The following is a 19,398-nucleotide window of genomic DNA, read 5'->3' on the forward strand; positions in this document are numbered from 1 at the left end:
AGAAGTGCAGCACCTTGTTGTACGTGACGAAGCCCACGCGCACCACAGAGTCCACCTCTGGGTTCTCCCTGGAGAAGAAGAGACGGCCACACGCAAAACACATGTGAAGAAGGAAAACGACATGCACGTCACAGTTTATACGAATACGGTGCTGGACCCCCCCCTCTCTCTTTCTCATTAGCAGGCAACAGTGCAGCACTATCTGTTTCTGGCACGACAGCGCCCCTACTGGTACTCATGAGTCACACATGAGTCACACACACACATAGGTTAACACGGAGTCACAGACATTGCTGTTCCTTGGAGTGGTGGCACCACTCAAAAAAGTGGAATGTTCGTCGACTACCTTTTTTTCCACTGACGAAAACTAAATGGAAACTAAATTAAAACTAAGCTATGATGACTAAAACTAAGAAAGACCAAATATATTTCGTCAAGAAATAAAAACTAGACTAAAAATGTTAGGAAGGGACTAGTGGACAAGAGATCCAGTATGAGTCATTTTACACTTGGTTGCATGCTGAAAATAGCAGATCTACAAGCTTGCGATGTGTGCTTGTAGATCTGCTATTTTGTGTAGTGTCATTACGACGGCATCAAGGCCCGCCAAAATACATTTTAGTCGATTAAATCAACTGTAGATTTAGTCGACTAAAATCTTCTGACATTTAGCCGGCTAAAACGTGTGCGTGCGTGCGTGCGTGCGTGCGTGCGTGCGTGCGTGTAGTCGTGTACCTGGGCAAGCAGTCTAGCAGGGTCTTGAGCTCTTGGCAGACCATGCTGACCATGCCGCTCTTCACAGCGTTGTAGGAGACATCAATGAGGAAGATGAAGGCAGGAGGCTGAGGAAGCTTGTTGTTCTGTGCCAGGAGAAGGAGAAGAGAAAGTCACGCTCCAGTTGATAAAAACGTGGATAGTTTTTTCTACTATTATTCCAGTGGACAGCCTACTCGGAGTGACTGTGGCTAGATTTAAGACTTTTAAAAAGGTAAACGGTAAACACAACATGCAACCGCATTTAAAGCCTGGAACACAATTTTATAACCCATTCTGGACGGGAACCCCATTTGGTGTTTTAAAGCCTGGAACACAATGGCATTTTAACCCATTCTGGACGGGAACCCCATTTGGTGTTTTAACACATTTTGTGCCCAAAACGTCCACATACGACGTCCTAGGAATTACCGCATGTAGTGCCCAGGACCTGGATCTGTGGACGTCCTGTGGCAAGGCAGGGGTCGACAGACACCAAGGTCTCAGGGGCACTTGCCCGTCGGCCAAGCACACGTCATATTCTACGTGGCCAAAGGTCATGCCCACTTTATGGAATCCGACCATGTACCAGTCATCATGTAGCCTGGAACTCACCTATGCTTTTTATGGCAAACTATGCGCAGCTGCTAGACATGAGACTAATTGATTAGAGCGACAGAGAGAGAGGAGTGTGTGTGTGTGTGTGTATATGTGTGCGTGTCAATTTAACAAAGGTGCAGACGATCAGAAATCAGCAGAGAGTGAGTGATGTTTGCGCTACACTATGCCGAATTGAAGTGGACTCGGACCCAGAATTTTTCTTCTCCCTGGAAATAAAAATGTCTGGGTTTCCGAGGCTAGTCATCATGAGGCGACACAGCACCTGTCACATTGTTTTCGGTTTGCCACGGAAGACTTTAAACATTGCTGCACTAGGACATAAGAAAGCGGCATATACAGTAGGACTGCTCCATGCATTTAGAAAAAAGAAGTGAGAGAGGGTATTTCCCTAGCCTTTCCCTTTCAGTTCACTTGCAACCAGACTGGAACATATAAGAAAACACACGGTGGAGAGCTGACTTTGTGTGATCTCACTGGTCCTAATAGCCTGCTTTATGATCTTTGTAGAAAATGTTTAAGACACCCTTCCTCTTCTCATGGTCCAAAGCTGTTTTGTTTTTGTTCCCCTCAGCAATATTGTAAATATTTCTTGGTTGTTGTTTTTTTGTCTTTGTCTTTTTCTTTTGTCTGCCCACTCTTTCTTCTTTTTCTCCTTCTGAAATGTACACTCTGAAGCGATATTGCCCTTTGCCCCTGTTAAGTGTTGACTTGATGCCATGGTCCTGAAGAAAGCAAGGATGTTACAGAGACACTGGAGATGGAGTCACTTGGAGGGGGGAGGGAGGGAAGAGGGGTGAAAAAAAAAATCCTGGGAACTGCATTTGTGTCCTATGTATACATAGAAATGCTGTTATTGTACTGCTTTTTCCAAATAAAATAAATATTATTTAAAAAAAAGAAAACACAGCAGTTGTTTTTCCCGTTTTTAACTATATCTCTCTTTATCCTCATCTTCACTTCTTGCCAGTAGGGGAAATGAAAGTTCCAGGGTTACTTTTGTTTCCTCGTTGTTGTTCCTCTTCCTCTCTCTGCTGGCTCACTGAAAAGGAAAAGGCTAGGGAAATACCCTCTCTCACTTCTTCTAAATGCACGGAGCGCTCCTGCTGTTATTTGCGGTTTTCTTCTGTTGCAGTGCAGCAATGGTAAAGTCTTCCGTGGCAAACTAAAACCAATGCACCAACAATGTGACAGGCGCTTCATGATGACAAACGCCTGGTACAGTCGGATTGCATGAAGTTAAAGTGATGTAAGATCATACTAAAATTACATCGTACTGAACCGGTAAAACCTGAAACAGACCCAACCCTCAAGCTGAAAAAATATCAAATCCTATATTAGTTATGCTCAGGAGGAGTCAGGGGCAAATAGCAGGGCAATTATGTGACGTTTGTCAGCGATCCCTCGGTCCCATGCTCAAGGAATGAAGACATGAAACCTTCTATGAAGAAGTGGACAGCGGTATAGCGCAGTGTTGATTTCGTCGACTAAAACTAAGACGAAAAATGTCCGTCGACTACCTTCTTCCAATGACGAAAACTAAATGCAAACTAAGCTATGGTGACTAAAACTAAGACTAAATATACTGACAATTTCGTCAACAAATAAAAACTAGACTAAAATGTTAGGAAGGGACTAGTGGACAAGAGATCCAGTATAAGTCATTTTACACTTGGTTGCATGCTGAAACTATAAATAAAAAAAATAAAGTGTTACAATTACAATAGTCTGGTTGCCCTGTTAGGGCAACCAGACTAAATAGCCGATCTACAAGCTCACTTGTGATCGGCTATTTTCAGCAAGTGTAAAATCAGACATTTCGCCAGCATCAAGGCCTGCCAAAATACATTTTAGTAGACTAAATCAACTGTAGATTTAGTCGACTAAAATCTTGTGATATTTAGTCGACTAAAAATAACTAGACTAACACTCCAGGTGACTAAAACTAAATGGAAACTATTCAAGATACTATGACTAAAATCTAAATGTGCCGCCAAAAACAACACTGGTACAACGGAGCAGGTTCCCCGTCAGTAGAAGCCAGTCAGCCACCTGTATGTGGGGAGTCTTACCTTACAGTAGTCGACGGTGGCTAGGAACTCGTAGCTGCCCAGTGAGAGCTCTGGCCGTTCGTAGCAGTCCACCCTCTTCCCCGTGTGGTCCAGATGCTGGAAGTAATGTTGAGGCACTATAGTGGGGGAACAGTTGAAAAGACTGTGCGGTTAGATTGGGACGTACGGGTTCGATTCCCCGGCCGTGTCATACCGAAGACTCTAAACATGATGGGGACCCATTGCCTCCCTGTTTAGCAGCCAGCATCAAGGGTTGGATTGAGGGTAGGTGAAGTCCCTGTGACATACTATTGAATGTCCAGGCCAGGGGGTGTACAGTACTTGTACATCAAGCTGCCTCACGCTACAAATAGTGTTAATTGTTTCCTAAACAAACAGGAGGTAGAGCAGGTCGCCCAATGATCCCTGGGTCGGCGGTTCAAATCCCGGCTCCTCCTGTCCACATGTCGAAGTGTCCTCCTTGGGCAATACACTGAACCCTACATGGCCTCCAATGAGTCAGTCGGTGTGAGCTCGCCACCATTACAATTTACAATTTAGGCATTTAGCAGACGCTCTTAATCCAGAGCGACTTACAATAGGCAAGAACAAAAAGCATGGGAATACATCACATATGTAAAAAATGCATTTATCGCGAAACATGCGTAAGCTAAGAACGTGACTAGAACATATCTATATAATGACACTATACATATAAACTATAACTAGAACATATCTATATAATGACACTATACATATAAACTACACATATATGCTATACTATGCTGTACATATATACTATGAAGTGCTATGACTACATACAATGCACTTATTGTGCTGTCTACATGACATGCTATAAGTCTGTTTCAAATGCTATATAAGTCTAAGAAGTGCTGTCTAAGGGGGGTAGGGTAAGTGCTACGGGCCATGATGGAGTCTGAAAAGGTGGGTTTTCAGACTACGGCGGAAGATCGGGAGTGATGCTGCAGTTCTGATTGCAACGGGAAGTGCATTCCACAGTTTTGGGGCCAGAAGGGAGAAGAGTTTGGGACGTGTGGAGCGTTGTCCCTGCGTTTTTAGTGAGGGTACTTCCAGCTTCCCTGCGTTGGCTGATCTGAGTGCGCGGGAGGGTTTGTAGGGTTCAATCATTGGTGTGTGAATGTGGGAAGTGAGCCACTTCACCGCGCTTTGAGCACTTGGAAAAGCGCTATAAAAACGCAATTCATTAATATGTACCAACATTATGATGTTTTAGCAACATGTTTTGTTCCTGCTGTTGTACATAGGCTATACTGCCAAGGTGAAGAAATCACAGAGGCTTTGACATTTGCCTTTATGAACATTTGGCCATTTTGGTGCGGGAAGCCCTTTTGGTGTTTTAAACATTATGTTGTACTTTTGCTATGAACTCGTAGGTCTGCTATTTTTTTAAAATGTGCCATAAATCTTTGAATATATATTGTTACAGAGCGATACTGGGAGGGTCCCTGGAACAACATATTTTCAGATGGGGGTCGGCGGCCAATGTCATATATATTTGGGGTCCTTGACATGAATAGGTTTGAGAACCACTGACATAGAAACATGAGGTTTTTCAGAAAACTGTGGGGATTTAGAAGACTTAAAAAAGGTCCAAATGGGTTAATGGCCCATGTGTAGGACTCGAGGACTCTGAGACGTACCATCTGTGACGCAGCTGCAGAATCCACATTGGAAGCGGCGTCCTCCCTCTATGAACTGCATGTAGGGGCACATGTAGGCCTTGCAGCGGTTACAGCGGATAGGACCGCTCTCCCCGTGGTCCACCACGTAGGGAGGGGCCTGGGAGGAAACACAGAAAACGTCAAAAAACAAGTCAGGATTGGATTAAATCTAAAACTATATGAAATATGATTTCAGTCGACTAAATCTACAGTTGATTTAGTCGACTAAAATGTGTTTTGACAGGCCTTGATGTTGTTGTAATCTTACACTGCACACTGTTTGCATGCTGAAAATAGCAGATCTACAAGCTCACAACGCGTCGCACTGCGACGCGTTGTGAGCTTGTATAAAACTGGTCCCACTAGTCCCTCCCTAACATTTTAGTCTAGTTTTTAGTTGACAAAATTGTCAATATATTTAGTCTTAGTTTTAGTCGTCATAGATTCGTTTTTATTTATTTTGTTTTAGTCAGTGAAAAAAGGTAGTCGACAAACATTTTTCGTCTTCGTTTTACTCGACGAAAACAACTGTGTGTGTGCGTGTGTGAGGTACCTCGTCCGCGGGCAGTGTGGCGAGGGGCTTGATGACGGCGGCCAGCGGTACTTGGGACTGCTTGGCCATGTCGGATGTGCAGGGTATGTTGTAGGCTGTACAGCGGACGAAGCTGGGACTGGCGTTCCCTGGACAACGCAACAAGAGACACACGTCGCAGACAATGTCACCCCACAACATCTACACGGCAAGAATAATCACATTATGAAAGGCAAGACTGGTGCAACACTAAGTGATTTAACTGATCATGGAGAAGAAAAAAAAAACAATCGATAAAATAATAAATATTCAAGAATAGAGCAAAATGTACAAGTTCACAACATGTAATGTAAGATTGTGTTGATTGAACCTTGTCGATCAAATCGACACACATCGGTGATGTAAATAGGGTGCGTTTTGGGTCCCAAAACGCACTTTATAGTTATGGGACGCAATAAACCAACAGCCTCTGCATCCTGTGGACGCAACTTTATCCTGGCTCCACTGAAGACTATGGCACTCTCTCGGTCACACACTGTTCTACGTGGAAGTCTAGCACTCTTTCGTTCACACACTGTTCTACGTGGAAGTCTAGCACTCTTTCGGTCAGACACAGGCTGCAACATCGGGTCTCATCACAACCCAATGCGCGACCCGTGAAGTCGGGGGGAAAATAATAAAAGAGAGAAAAGAAAAAGACGGAGTGACAAATCGTTAGCAACAAGCTATGCTAACAGACTGGTGGTGGTGGTGTTGGCTATTAGCTTGTTGCTGCTGCTGATTCAACGCACTGATTGAACTTCACTTCATGTCCGCCTGTAACGTGAACGAATCCTGACACCAGCGCTGCAAAAACAGACAGATCTACAAGCTCTCAACGCACTGCAAACGGCGCTGCAGAGATGGGCGCATCTGCGGGTTCTCAACGCGTTTGTTTTTGCAGCGCTGGTGTCAGGGTTCGTTCACGTTGATCTACAAGCTCTCAACACGTTGTAAACGGCGCTGCAGAGACAGGCGCATCTGCAGGTTCTGTCTTTTTTGCAGCTGCCATTCTTCCCTGTAGACTTAGTGACTTCTAAGTTCCACTTTTCCAAATAAATTATTTTACATCCACAATGGAAAACCTATTTGCATTTTGGCTAAGTACAATAATTGCAACTGCAACTTTTGGTTGGTATATTAAGCTATGTTAAATCCACTGTTGCCCACTATTAGTATTTCTTACTGAGTTGTGCTTGCTAATACTACTAGCCTACATAAAAAGATATACTGTATAGGCCTATTTGATATTTTTATATATATATATATATTTTTATAAAAAATGTTTTATTATTATTTTTGAGTGGTGCAACCACTCCCTTACGGAGCTATGTGTGTGTCTGGGTATGAGCACAAAAATAGCATGGTTGTTTTTCACCATCTGTGCGCAACCTAACGCACACACAAACACACACGCACGTATTAACTGTATATATGATGCTTTCGGGGGGTGCCAATACATTACAGTGACAGTACAGTACAGGGTACAGTAGAGGGACCGCCAAACGGTAACTGTCATTTCTCAACCGTTTCGGACGCGGCACGGCACGCCGGAACCGGCCCGGCCCCCTGGGTGCATTCCTGGGGGTCTGGAACTCCCCCCCCCCCCCCGCGAACCCCCTCACGGAGTTGCACCACTCACTTCACACAGTTGTGATTTTTTTTGGGACTCATAAGAATTTTTTGGGACTCATTTGAATGACCACCTGTGCATCCCGGGACCCATTACATTGAAAACCTATTTACATCACTGCACATGTCGATTTGCTCGTCCACATATGACGTACATTCTCCATTAATTGTCAATGGGAATTTAATCTTTGCGACTTTGCGTAGGGCAAAATTACCGGTTTGCTCAGACACGCATGATGTATAATCTACAAACTCAAACTACAAACCATTCACAAGGGTTTGTGTGCACAGTGACGCACGTGCAGACATCTACAGGAAGTACGTAGGCTCTTAACCCATTTTGGGCGGGAACCCCTTTTGTTGTTTTAAGCATTATGTTATGCTTTAGCTATTGAAAAACAGCAGATCTACAAGTCAACTCAAATCTTTGCTTCTGGAAGGTCCATGGAACAACATATTTTCAGATGGGGGTCGCGGCCAAATACATATAATTTTTTGGGGTCCTTGACATGAAATATTGAGCACCACTGATATAGAAACATGAGGTATTTCAGAAAACTGTCATGATTTAGAAGATTATTCTTTATTTCTATGTCAGGCCTAAACGGGTTAAGCCAAATTCCAATAACAAAAACACCTCTGCCACTCGCTCAATCACAATCGGCCACTCCAGCATGGCGGTGCTACGGTGAAATTGGTGACCTGCTGACATGTGTGACCATCTTGTGAACTTCACATAACTTACATGGAGGTCTTTAAATACGTGGCCCGACTCTTCTAATAAACTAACCACAATGACTTATGCCGACACACTGACATCATGTTATGTCTACACGATTGTCACATATTTCAGCAGGTCACCAATTTCACCATAACACTGCCTTGCTGGAGTGTGAGTGAGCGAGTGACCCGAGATTTTGGGGTTTTGGAACTTGGCCTTCACCCATTCTGGGCGGGAACCCTTTTTGGTGTTTTAACTAAGCATTATGTTATACTTGAGCTATTGAAAAATAGCAGATCTACAAGCTCATAGCGCGCCACCGAGTGGCGCGCTACGAGCTTGTAGGTCTGCTATTTATGAAAAATCGTGAAAATGTGGCACAAATCTTTGAATATTCTTTCAGAACACTTTTTTTTTATTTCGACGTCAGGTCTAAATGGGTTAACTCTATAGTTGCAGCTAGCTGTTAGCATAAACCCCAGTTCCAGGTGCTACCATACTTTCACTTTAAAAGTCTGAGTTTTCCCACCCCCCCCGCCCCCCACACACACACACACTCGACACACACACACACTCGACACACACACACACACTCGACACACACACACTCGACACACTCGAGTATCATTGGAACATGCACACACCGTTTACCTTTCGTCGCGGTACAAAGGCACAAATTAAATCCGAAATTTTGGATGGAAGAAGATCCAAACAAGGACACCTCTCCTGGAGTCCGACTTATGGAGGTTTGAAAATCCTCCTTTCAACTGCTTTACGCCGTGATTATATTTTCAATCCCATAGCTGGAGCGGTGGGGCGTTGCCATAGGAACAGGACCAATGTTAAAACGCTTCCGTTAGTATATGTTGGGGTACGTATATATACGGACCTGGGATATGGCGTCCCCTAGCATTGGGGTACGTATATATATGGACCTGGGATATGGCGTCCCCTAGCATTGGGGTACGTATATATACAGACCTGGGATATGGCGTCCCCTAGCATTGGGGTACGTATATATACGGACCTGGGATATGGCGTCCCCTAGCATTGGAGTACGTATATATACGGACATGGGATAGAAAATAATTAAAGTACCTTGATCCTTGGCCAGGAAGTTGGTGGTGACGAGGGGCGGGGCCTGACCCCTGACCCCGGTGGTGAAGGGCTCGGCGCCCTTAGCCTTGTCGTCCTCAATCACCTGGATCTGAGCAGGGGGAGAGCGGCGGGGACAAGGTAAGACGGGAGTGCCGACACGCGCCTCTAGTCGCACGACTCCAACATAATTTACCACAAACACGTACACAGAACACGCATGCAGGAGAAGTCTGGCATACAATCCTGCGCGCAATCCTGCGCACGCGCACGCACGCACGCACGCACGCACACACACACACGAGTTGTCCCGATACCATTTTTTTCAGACCGAGTACAAGTACTTAATTTGTAGTACTCGCCGATACAGAGTACTGATACAAGTACTTAATTTTTGTTGAGTAACCACTTATTTTACCCTTTTTTTCTCATAGATGCAGATGGATGTCCAATATACACTTTTTATGCTTTTATGCTTCCAAATCGGCTGTTTTGAGCGATTTGCTGCAGTGTTGGGTCAGACTTGCTCCCGTTGCATTCGTTCGGCCTAGTGTCAATTGGATGTTTTGGTACTCGGGTCAAAGTATCGGGGGCCGGTTCCGAGTAAGAGTACTTGAGGGTGGTATTTGCCCGAGTAACCGATAAAAGTATCGGTACAACTCTAACACACACACGCGCACACGCACGCACACGCACACGCACACGCACACGCACACAAATATACAACAATAAATCCCATAGTTTTGTCAAGGTTGAGGCCAGGAACAAAATAGCAGATGAAATGTGTGTGCACAGATCCCAGGACTGGCTACTATACAATGAAAGAATCACTCCCCATCTCACCCCCAACAGACACCTGAAGAAACAAGCAGATGGAAACATCCTTGGGAGGGGGATGCTCGGTCAGTGCATGCCCACTGAAGCTACCGTATGAACCATGGGCAAGTGAAACACTGCAGACTGGCATGCAGGGGTAGAGGGTTGGGGGTGTTGGTTGTTGGGTACCGGGGGAAACTAGGCAACCCTCTTAAAGTTTGTCAAAGCTGAGATGGGCTGCCTCAGGGGAGTTCAGTGAAAAGTGAATATCCACTATTTTATTTTTCTGCTAAAAGGCGAGGGGAAATATTCACCTTTTAGATCAAGATTGTGATTGAAGGACGTTAAATATTGTTGTATAAAGACCTAATCAGCAAGTCCTTAAACACCACCATTCTTTTTGCCCTAGTCTTTCATCGGGTATGTTTGTTTAAAACTTTGCCCACGAGTGACGGTATTGTATTTGTATACTGTGGTATAAGTGGTACAAAAACTGTCCCATCTGCTGCTTGAAATCTTATATTAATGTTAATATCCGAAATGACCACGGAACTTACAAATTGGGACTTTAAAATAAAATCAGATTCATTATAGTCCTCATGGTTCCGAGACAAATGTGACCAGATTTGACTGAGAGCCTGTCATCACGCAACCTCCAGCTTTTCACCAGAGGAGAAAAACAATTTCTCTTTTTTTTCCAAAATGAGTTAATAGCACAGGCAGACTCTTCACATACTAGAGTCTGAAATAAGTGTCAGAGCTGAAATCGACATCCAAGTACGAAATAAATGCTTAAACATGTAGCTAGGTGTAATGTTAAGAGTCCACAGAAGTGAACCTTTCAAGCCTGTTTTCTCAACTCGCTGTTTTCTCTATACTCTATAAGCCACATCTCCAAAACTGGTGGGTCAAACTGAACAACCGATATGTCAATCTGAAGCTATGATTCCCTGCTTTCATATGACATGAAAAAAACGAAAATTAAAAAAAAATCCAATGGCAGTCCCTCAGTCAAATTTGGACACAAATGTCTACGCAGCCTGGCCAGTAGTACGACATTGTTCTTAATGTATTACTGTAAACTTGTGCAAAAGTCAGCGCCATAGTGGTTTAGCGAGGCAGAGGCATTCAAAATAAGTCTATAAATGTTGCTTCTAGTGTTTCCGTTGCTTGCTGATGGCTCAGAGAACACCGAGATATCAACAGGTGACATGTTGTTGATACGTCCAACAGCAGCCCATCATCAAAGTTTTGAATACCAGCGGGCGAGGTTTGAGGGGTTAGGCAGGGGGATAGGAAGGTAGTCTAGAGGGCAGGTCGGGGGTTAGTGCGACAAGAGCACAGAGGAGAGGGCAAAGGCAGGCAACACAGGAGACTTACTGGGCTGGGGATAGCGTCTGGGTCTATTCTATGTCTTGATTTCTGCACAGCCGGCATGTCAGACGCTTGCTTTAAGTTTCAAAACAGAGTGTGTCCAGCGCGTTATGCAAAAAACAAAATGAAATTAAAATACAGAGAAGAGTGGAAGATAAAAAAAAAGGGGGGGACAGATGAGAGTGTGAGAGAAAAAAAAAGAGAAATCTCTGCCAGTTTGTCCTGACTAGCAGGCAGACATTTGTCTATGTGCAGAGATGAACCGAGCAGTAGTATTGATTATAGATTATTGATTAGTGTTATAGCAGACTAGACGACAGATTCAAGCAGTGTCGTAGTCTTGTTTGGCGCACATGCAGAGCTGCTCTACATGTACAGAAGCAGTGGCGTGCACAGATAGACACTAGGGGGTGCTAGAGCACCCCCTAGTGTCTATCTGTGCACGCCACTGCTTCTGTACATGCAGAGCTGCTCTACATGTACAGAAGCAGTGGCGTGCACAGATAGACACTAGGGGGTGCTAGAGCACCCCCTGCCCTTTTGGCAATGTGCCCTTTTGAGAAAAAAAAAATCTATTTTTTTTCTTTTTCAAAAATAGCAGACCTACAAGCTCGTAGCGCGCCACTCGGTGGCGCGCTATGAGCTTGTAGATCTGCTATTTTTCAATAGCTAAAGCATAACATAATGCTAACACCAAAAGGGGTTCCCGCCCAAAATGGGTTAAGGCAACCGGCCGGTTCCACGGGCTGCACAAGGTGCCCTTTTTTTTACTTGAGCACCTGCCCCTCTAAATGTCTGTGCACGCCACTGTACAGAAGGCTACAGACGGTTACTGCAGCGAGCAAGGGATATCAAAAAGAGAAATTAATTAGCACCGTTAAGACTTGTGTCGTGCATGGTAAATCTTCTAATTTAACTGGTAAATCATACAGTTATGATACACATCAAGTATACTACTTGATGTAAAAATCCACAAAGGTCACTGTATAAAAAAAAAACAGCAACCTACCCTGGTAAAGGTAGGTAAGACATCTTCCGAAATGTCTGGTGCAATAGGATATTTTTAAGAAATAGCAGAAATAGCTCATCTCTTCTGCGGCGCAAAAGCCACCCTGAGGAATTTTGCATCGCAAAGGGATTGACACATCTGTTTTGCTGACTCTTATTGTTGGTTACTGGAATGATCATAATTCCCCTCAGGGATTTATGAAGCCGTATCACAACTGAACAACTGTATCACAATTTCACAAAATGACAATGATTGTGATCAACGATTAAATATAGAAAGAAATATGGCAGAAATAGCTGATCTACAAGCATGACGCGTTGCAAGCGTGTGGATCAGCTATTTCTGCTTCTTTTTATAGAATATTTGAACACGTATGCACATTTTTCAACAGGGAAACAATTATATGACGATTATGAAAAAAACAATTGCGATCAACGCAAATAATTGCGATTAGACGATTATGTAATAATAATTGTGACGGGTCTGTGAGTGCGAGTGTGTGTCTCTCTCTCTCTCTCTCTCTCTCTCTCTCACCGGGCTGGGGATGGAGTCTGGGTCGAGTCTCTTCTGTGGCTGAGGAGGAGGAGCAGGGGGCCCGGGGGCCGGAGCCTGGGCCCCGTAGTTGGGTGGCTGGCCAGGATAGGGCCCTGGAGGGCCTGGACCGTAGCCGGGGCCGGGCTGTGGGCCTCTCACCTGGCCGAATGCACCTGGAGGGGGGACCAAAGAACCGCTGAGGCACCGCTCCGTACAGAGCATTCCACTTATCTTACACTGGAGACGGTGTTGAAAATACTTTGGGTTTGTTGTTTTTTTTCTAAAGGCAGTGTAAGGACCATAGAGCAGGGGTGGGCAACTTTGATGATGGAGAGGGCCACTATATTTCCACACTCACTCCCTAGGGCCATATATTACTGTCGTAGCAAAAATAGCCGATCTACAAGCTCAAAACGTGTCGCGCGGCGACGCGTTTTGAGCTTGTAGATCGGCTATTTTTGCTATATTCAATTTGAAATCTTGAATTATTTTTTGCTATTTTTGAATTGGAATCCTGAAAATTAACATTTTTATGTAATTTCAAATGCCTTTAATTATACTTGTGTTGAGCATTGAGCTACTAATTTAGACTGAAGTAATTAAAGCGGGTCATGTTTGCATGTTGTGGAATTGTAACAGCTGAAACCAATATTATATCAGTATTCTGACATTAACCTGAGGGCCACATTAAGTGAAGGTGGGGGCCGCATGTGGCCCCCGGGCCGCCAGTTGCCCACCCCTGCCATAGAGTTATATATAACTCTTGGGGCGGACTGCCCCGCCCCGAGCTATTCATTTAAAAAAAAAAAAAAAAAAGTGAGGGGCTCTCTTATCATCATACATCATTACATTCCGGCCAATCGCTTTTGGCGTCCTCACTTTTTATCTTCACTTTTTAAGCCCTCAGCCAATCAAATCATCGCTATGGGGTACACACGCACACACACACAAAGCTGGGCATAGGAGGGGCTAGCGCCGCTCAAAAAAAATAGATGCCTCATTGGCCATTCATTGGAGCGATGTGTCTCCAGCGAAGGCGGAAGTCAAGCGGAAGTGCGGGAAAAGGCACGCTGCGTCGTTGCCACTCGAGTGACAACTGGCCAATCACAGCGTGTCTTTTCCCACAACATTTACCCAAAGGGAGCTTAATTTGCATGAGAAAACCAACGTTTACGTACAGTACGTCGCCTCTGATTGGCCTACCGAACATCCCTTTCTGTGACAGATGAGCGGAAAGCTTGGCAAGCTTCCGCTCGTGCTATCGCAAAGGAATCTCGGGAAAGCCTGCCTACTCTCGAGAACACACGCCCCAGATAGCCGAAGGAGGCGTCTATCTTTTTATGTCTATAGGCCCTTTTTGAAACTAAGCCCTCGTCACTCGCCCTACACACTTCCACTTGGTTTGAGCATAGATATATAAATAATAGAGACGGCACCGGGATTCCCCTCGCCTCCGGTGCCGTCTCTATTATTCATATATCTATGCTCAAACCAAGTGGAAGTGTGTAGGAGCTAGTTTCAAAAAGGGGGTTAGGTTTGAAGCACCCAGAAGAACGCTCTACTTCCACATTTTTGCTTGATTTTGGGCAACAAAGTTTGGTGCCCAAAATGTGGAAGTGCTGACCTCCATGAACGCGCCTGAATGGATTCATGGACGAGCGCTCGGTGTTAAACCCCGGCCGCGTGCTCGTTTGCTCGTGCATGTGCCTCGTCTGCCTGCAGTTCCAGCTTTGGCCAGCAGGGTGGGGCGGCTTTCCCGTTTCCCAGCCGCTCTGGGGGCCTGGTAAGGACAGAGGAGGGACTATGTGCAAGGCAGTTGGGACCTGTGGGATTCGAATTTCGAACCCTGGATGTCAACAGGTCGCTCTGTGAATAAAAGTAGTCAAGTGGTCCTTGGTGGAACTTCCAGGGGGTCCGCAGCTAAAGGATAGGACACTTAGGAGGAACCAAATGCTCCCTTGCGGGTCTGTAACTCTGTGAGGCTGGGCATACAAATGGAACGGAATGGACCCCGAGGCTTTTACAGCATTAGATCGGGGTGCCCGAGATACAGTATAAATCTCTTCAAAATGGGGGCTCCGTGGCCCTAACACTAACACACATTAAACTGGTGGACCATGAAATGAAAACGGCTGAGAAATGGCTGTTCTAGTCAACGAGCATCTCCTCACCATTCTGCTGAGGCGGATATCCTCCCTGCATGCCAGGCTGAGGAGGCTGCTGCTGCTGTTGTTGTTGTTGCTGCCCAGGGGGCCCGGGGGGCCCCGGAGGCCCCGGTGGTCCCGGAGGCAGGTGGTTGGCCTGGGCCATGGAGGTGGGAGGAGGAAGAGGAGGCATCTGAACTCTGGGAGGAAGTGGGCCGGGGTGGTAGGGCGAGGCCTGCTGGCCCGGAGGAGGCTGGGACTGGGGAGGCAGCGGGCCCGGCGGCGGGGGGTACTGACCCGGGCCGGCCGACGAGGAGAGAGGAGGACCCACGGGAGGGAAGGAGCCCGGCTGAGAGGAAGGAGGAGCGAAGGAGCCCTGCGCGGGAGGAGGAGGACCAGAGGCGTAGGGAGGTTGTGGAGGGAAGGACTGTTGCTGCTGCTGGGGCTCGGACACCGGGGGAGCATGGCTGGGGGGAGGCGGCGCGGGGCCGGAGAAGGAGGACGGAGGGAACGCCGGCTGGGAGGAGGAAGGAGGGGGAGCGGAGGAGGCGTACGACTGCTGAGAGACGGGAGGTGGAGGAGGTGCAGAGGTGGTGTACGGCTGCTGAGCAGCAGGAGGACCAGCGGAGGTGTACACTGGTTGCTGAGCGGCGGGAGCGGAGGAGGCGTACGACTGGGGAGGAGGAGGAGCAGGGGTGTATGATTGCTGAGAGGCGGGAGGGGGAGGCGCGGGCGAGGCAAAGCGCTGGGAGGGAGGAGGCGGGCCGCCGTAGTATTGCTGCTGCTGTTGTTGTTGTGGGGCGGGTGCGGGGGGGTCACTGGGAGCGGCGGCGGGAGGCTGGGCGGGGTCCGTGGACGCAGGCGGTGGAGGAGGAGGAGCTTGGCTGTAGGAGGCGGGAGGAGGAGGAGGCGCAGCGGAGTAGGCGGCGCTGTGCGGCGGAGCTGGAGACACAAGGAGAAAGAAGGGGGGTCAGTGGCTCGTCATCATGACGTCATCCTAATAGAACACTGAAGGTATTTCCCAAGCTTTTTAGCTCGTGATCCAAAAGAGAAATTAGAATTTTGCCCAGGACCCAAACTAGTGAAAATAGCCGATCTACAAGCTCACAAGTTGTGAGTCACAACGCGGCGCGAAACCATTTGTTTTCTAATATGTGTAATTTCTTCGATTTTTTGTTGATTTCTTCAGGAAATTACTGAACAAATGTTTGTCCGCGACCCACAGATGGGTCCCAACCCCGTGTTTGGGGAACCAGTGCATTAATGCATACCTCAGTATCGTTGACCAGTCGATCTGAACTCCTACATGGGCATGGATTGATTGGAATATATGAGCAAGTAGATCTTTCCCCCCGAATATTTACACTGTAGCATTTTCACCAATGGATCTGTAGTTTCGGCCATGGTTCTACGGGAACTGTAGTTGGGGTCGCTGTCCTATAGCCCAGGTGGATGATTAACCTATTCTGGGCGAGAACCCCTTTTGGTGTTTTAAGCATTATGTTATACTTTAGCTATTGAAAAATAGCAGATCTACAAGCTTGTAGATCTGCTATTTTTGAAAGATTGTGAAAATGGGGCACAAATCTTTGAATATATATTCTTCCAGAGTGAACGTTTAACTCAAATCTTTGCTTATGGGGGGTCCCTGGAACAACATATTTTCAGACAGGGCTCGGCGGCCAATTTCATATAATGTTTGGGGTCCTTGACATGAAATTGTTTGAGAACCACTGACATAGAAACATAGGTTTTTCTGAAAACTGTCATGAATTAGAAGACATTTTGTAGAATCTGGTCTCAGGCCTAAATAAACATTAGTACCTCGTGCAGTCTTTGAACATTTTTAACAAACATATTTTGCCAATATCCTCCAGCCAATAAGCTATAAAAGCCGTGAGTCAAGGCATGCCAAGCTAGGTTATTTTTTAAAGCAAGTAGATTTCTACTCTTTACTCTTCAAAGCCTACCCACTACCTAATCTAACCCCCTCAACTAATAAAGAAAAGCACAATATATAGGCCTATGGCTTTTCACAGAATATGGTGAATGCCCATAGAAGAATCAACAGTTGCTATGTACAACAACAACAACAACATATCATGTTGGAGTCCGATTGCTGGAGCTTGTGAGCAAGCCGCAGTGGAACAGTAATTCACCTCTCCCACTTAGACACTCCCACTTGGACACTTTCCAGCCAGGCTCATTCATTCCAATGTAAATATCGTGGATTTTACACATTAAACACTGGTTCATTTTTTGGAAACAAGACCGTCACAATCTCTTCCAAATCCGTCAACAAGGCCCACCATATGCACTGGAAAGATATGTGCGTGACATTACTTGTTTGTCTATGCTTAGCTGAATGATAGGCCTCGATATATATTACTCCAACCAATGCAAAGATCTATGATTATGTTATGGTTTCTCAGAACTGTTGCTTGATGTATGCACTTAGTTGCAATGCTAGTGTCACGCTCTGGAAATAACAGATCTGCTGTTTGTGGTGCTTGACATCAGTGTTGTTTTTAGCAGCATGTTTTGAATTTAGTTTTAGTCGTGGTCTCTTGAATAGTTTTTCATTTTATTTTAGTCACATTTTAGTCACCTGGAATGTTTTAGTGTTAGTCGCGTTTCAGTCGACTAAATATCATAACATTTTAGTCGACTAAATCTACAGTTGATTTAGTCGACTAAAATGGATTTTGGCGGGCCTTGATGCCGTCGTAATGGCTCATTTTACACATGCTGGAAGTAGCAGATCTACTGCTATTTCCAGCTGCGACGCGTTGTGAGCTTTGTAGATCGGCTATTTTCAGCATGCAACCAAGTGTAACACTGGATCTCTTGTCCACTAGTCCCTTACTAACATTTTAGTCTAGTTTTTATTTGTTTGACGAAATTGTCAGTATATATAGTGTTAGTTTTAGTCACCATAGCTTAGTTTATTTAGTTTCCATTTAGTTTGTCAGTGAAAAAAAGGTAGACGACGAACATATTTTTCGTCTTAGTTTTAGTCGGCGAAATCGACACTGTGTGACATGATGCGCAGCCAAGTATAAATCAGAAGATGGTGGCGTCATGTTTGAGCTTTAGACAGGGTTCCCCAGACTTCACACACATTTTTTTTGAGTGGTGCAACCACTCCAAGGAACAGCAATGTCCGTGGTGTTCACCTATGTTTGTGTGTGACTCATGAGTACCAGTAGGGGCGCTGTTGTGCCAGAAACAGAGACAGAGAGATAGTATTGCACTGTTGCCTGTTAATTACAGAGAGAGAGAGAGAGAGAGAGAGAGAGAGAGAGAGAGAGAGAGACAGAGATAGTGTTGCACTGACTGGGTCAGTGTGTTCTAACCAGGAGTTTAGTAATGTTAGGCTGCACTGGGAATTCCACTTCCACTTCAAGATGTTTTAAAAAAACAGTACAGTCTACAGTACAGTAACTATAACAATAAATGTGTAGTTGCACCACTCGGTTCACACGGGTGTGATTTTTACCAAACTTTTCCAGAATATTTAGCCCAATTTCCAGGCCTATACAACAATCATTCAGCACAATAATGAGTCTCTTTACTCCTATGCCTACACATAGTGTAGCAACAAATAAAGCATAGAATGTATACTTTGCTACACCACCTATCCTAGGGTCATAGGTCATAGGACCACGCTGCCGCATGTTGTGAGCCTGTCATGGAAACAGTCTATAAAAACCTGAATCTTGACTTTTAACATGGCAATGTGGTATGGCAATCTTAATGTAAAAGGAAGAAGCAAGCTGCAGCGAATAGTGAACCTAGCCTCAAAAATCATTGGGAAGAGACAGAAACAATTAAGCTGCATCTACAAGGAGGTATTTCGTAAAAAAGCTGTCAAGATAGCAAACGACACCTCTCATCCACTCTGCAGGGAGTTCGAACTACTTCCCTCTGGTAGACGGTACAAAAGTACCAAAAGCTAACCGTGACATTTTAAAAAAATCCTTCATCCCAAATGCCATTAACCCATTTTGACCTGAGATCAGATTCTAAAAATGTCTTCTACATCCTGACAGTTTTCTGAAAAAGCTATGTTTCTATGTCAGTCGTTCTTCGATTTAAAAAAAATAGCAGACCTACAAGCTCGTAGCGCCCCACTCGGTGGCGCGCTATGAGCTTGTAGATCTGCTATTTTTCAATAGCTAAAGCAAGTAGATTTCTACTCTTTACTCTTCAAAGCCTACCCACTACCTAATCTAACCCCCTCAACTAATAAAGAAAAGCACAATATATAGGCCTATGGCTTTTCACAGAATATGGTGAATGCCCATAGAAGAATCAACAGTTGCTATGTACAACAACAACAACAACATATCATGTTGGAGTCCGATTGCTGGAGCT

General features: G+C 45.3%; 1 protein-coding gene across 1 annotated transcript in view; it reads right to left on the reverse strand.

Moving 5' to 3' along the window:
- Position 1: 1 nt before the first annotated feature.
- The window catches only part of LOC306915927 (uncharacterized protein), a gene marked incomplete at its 3' end in the record, with an annotated part of 36,315 nt that continues 16,918 nt past the window's right edge, over positions 2 to 19,398 (reverse strand). Inside the window, exons 6-13 of the mRNA XM_079493599.1 lie at positions 15,049 to 15,963; positions 12,878 to 13,050; positions 9,148 to 9,256; positions 5,679 to 5,806; positions 5,105 to 5,243; positions 3,444 to 3,559; positions 736 to 860; positions 2 to 68 (exon numbers count right to left, since the gene is read on the reverse strand). Of these exons, the coding sequence (XP_079349725.1) occupies positions 2 to 68; positions 736 to 860; positions 3,444 to 3,559; positions 5,105 to 5,243; positions 5,679 to 5,806; positions 9,148 to 9,256; positions 12,878 to 13,050; positions 15,049 to 15,963 (1,772 nt within the window). The remainder of the gene's footprint in view (positions 69 to 735; positions 861 to 3,443; positions 3,560 to 5,104; positions 5,244 to 5,678; positions 5,807 to 9,147; positions 9,257 to 12,877; positions 13,051 to 15,048; positions 15,964 to 19,398) is intronic.

Source organism: Electrona antarctica, assembly GCF_951216825.1.
Source record: "Electrona antarctica genome assembly, chromosome: 22".
In the NCBI taxonomy this organism is placed as follows: Eukaryota; Metazoa; Chordata; class Actinopteri; order Myctophiformes; family Myctophidae; genus Electrona; species Electrona antarctica.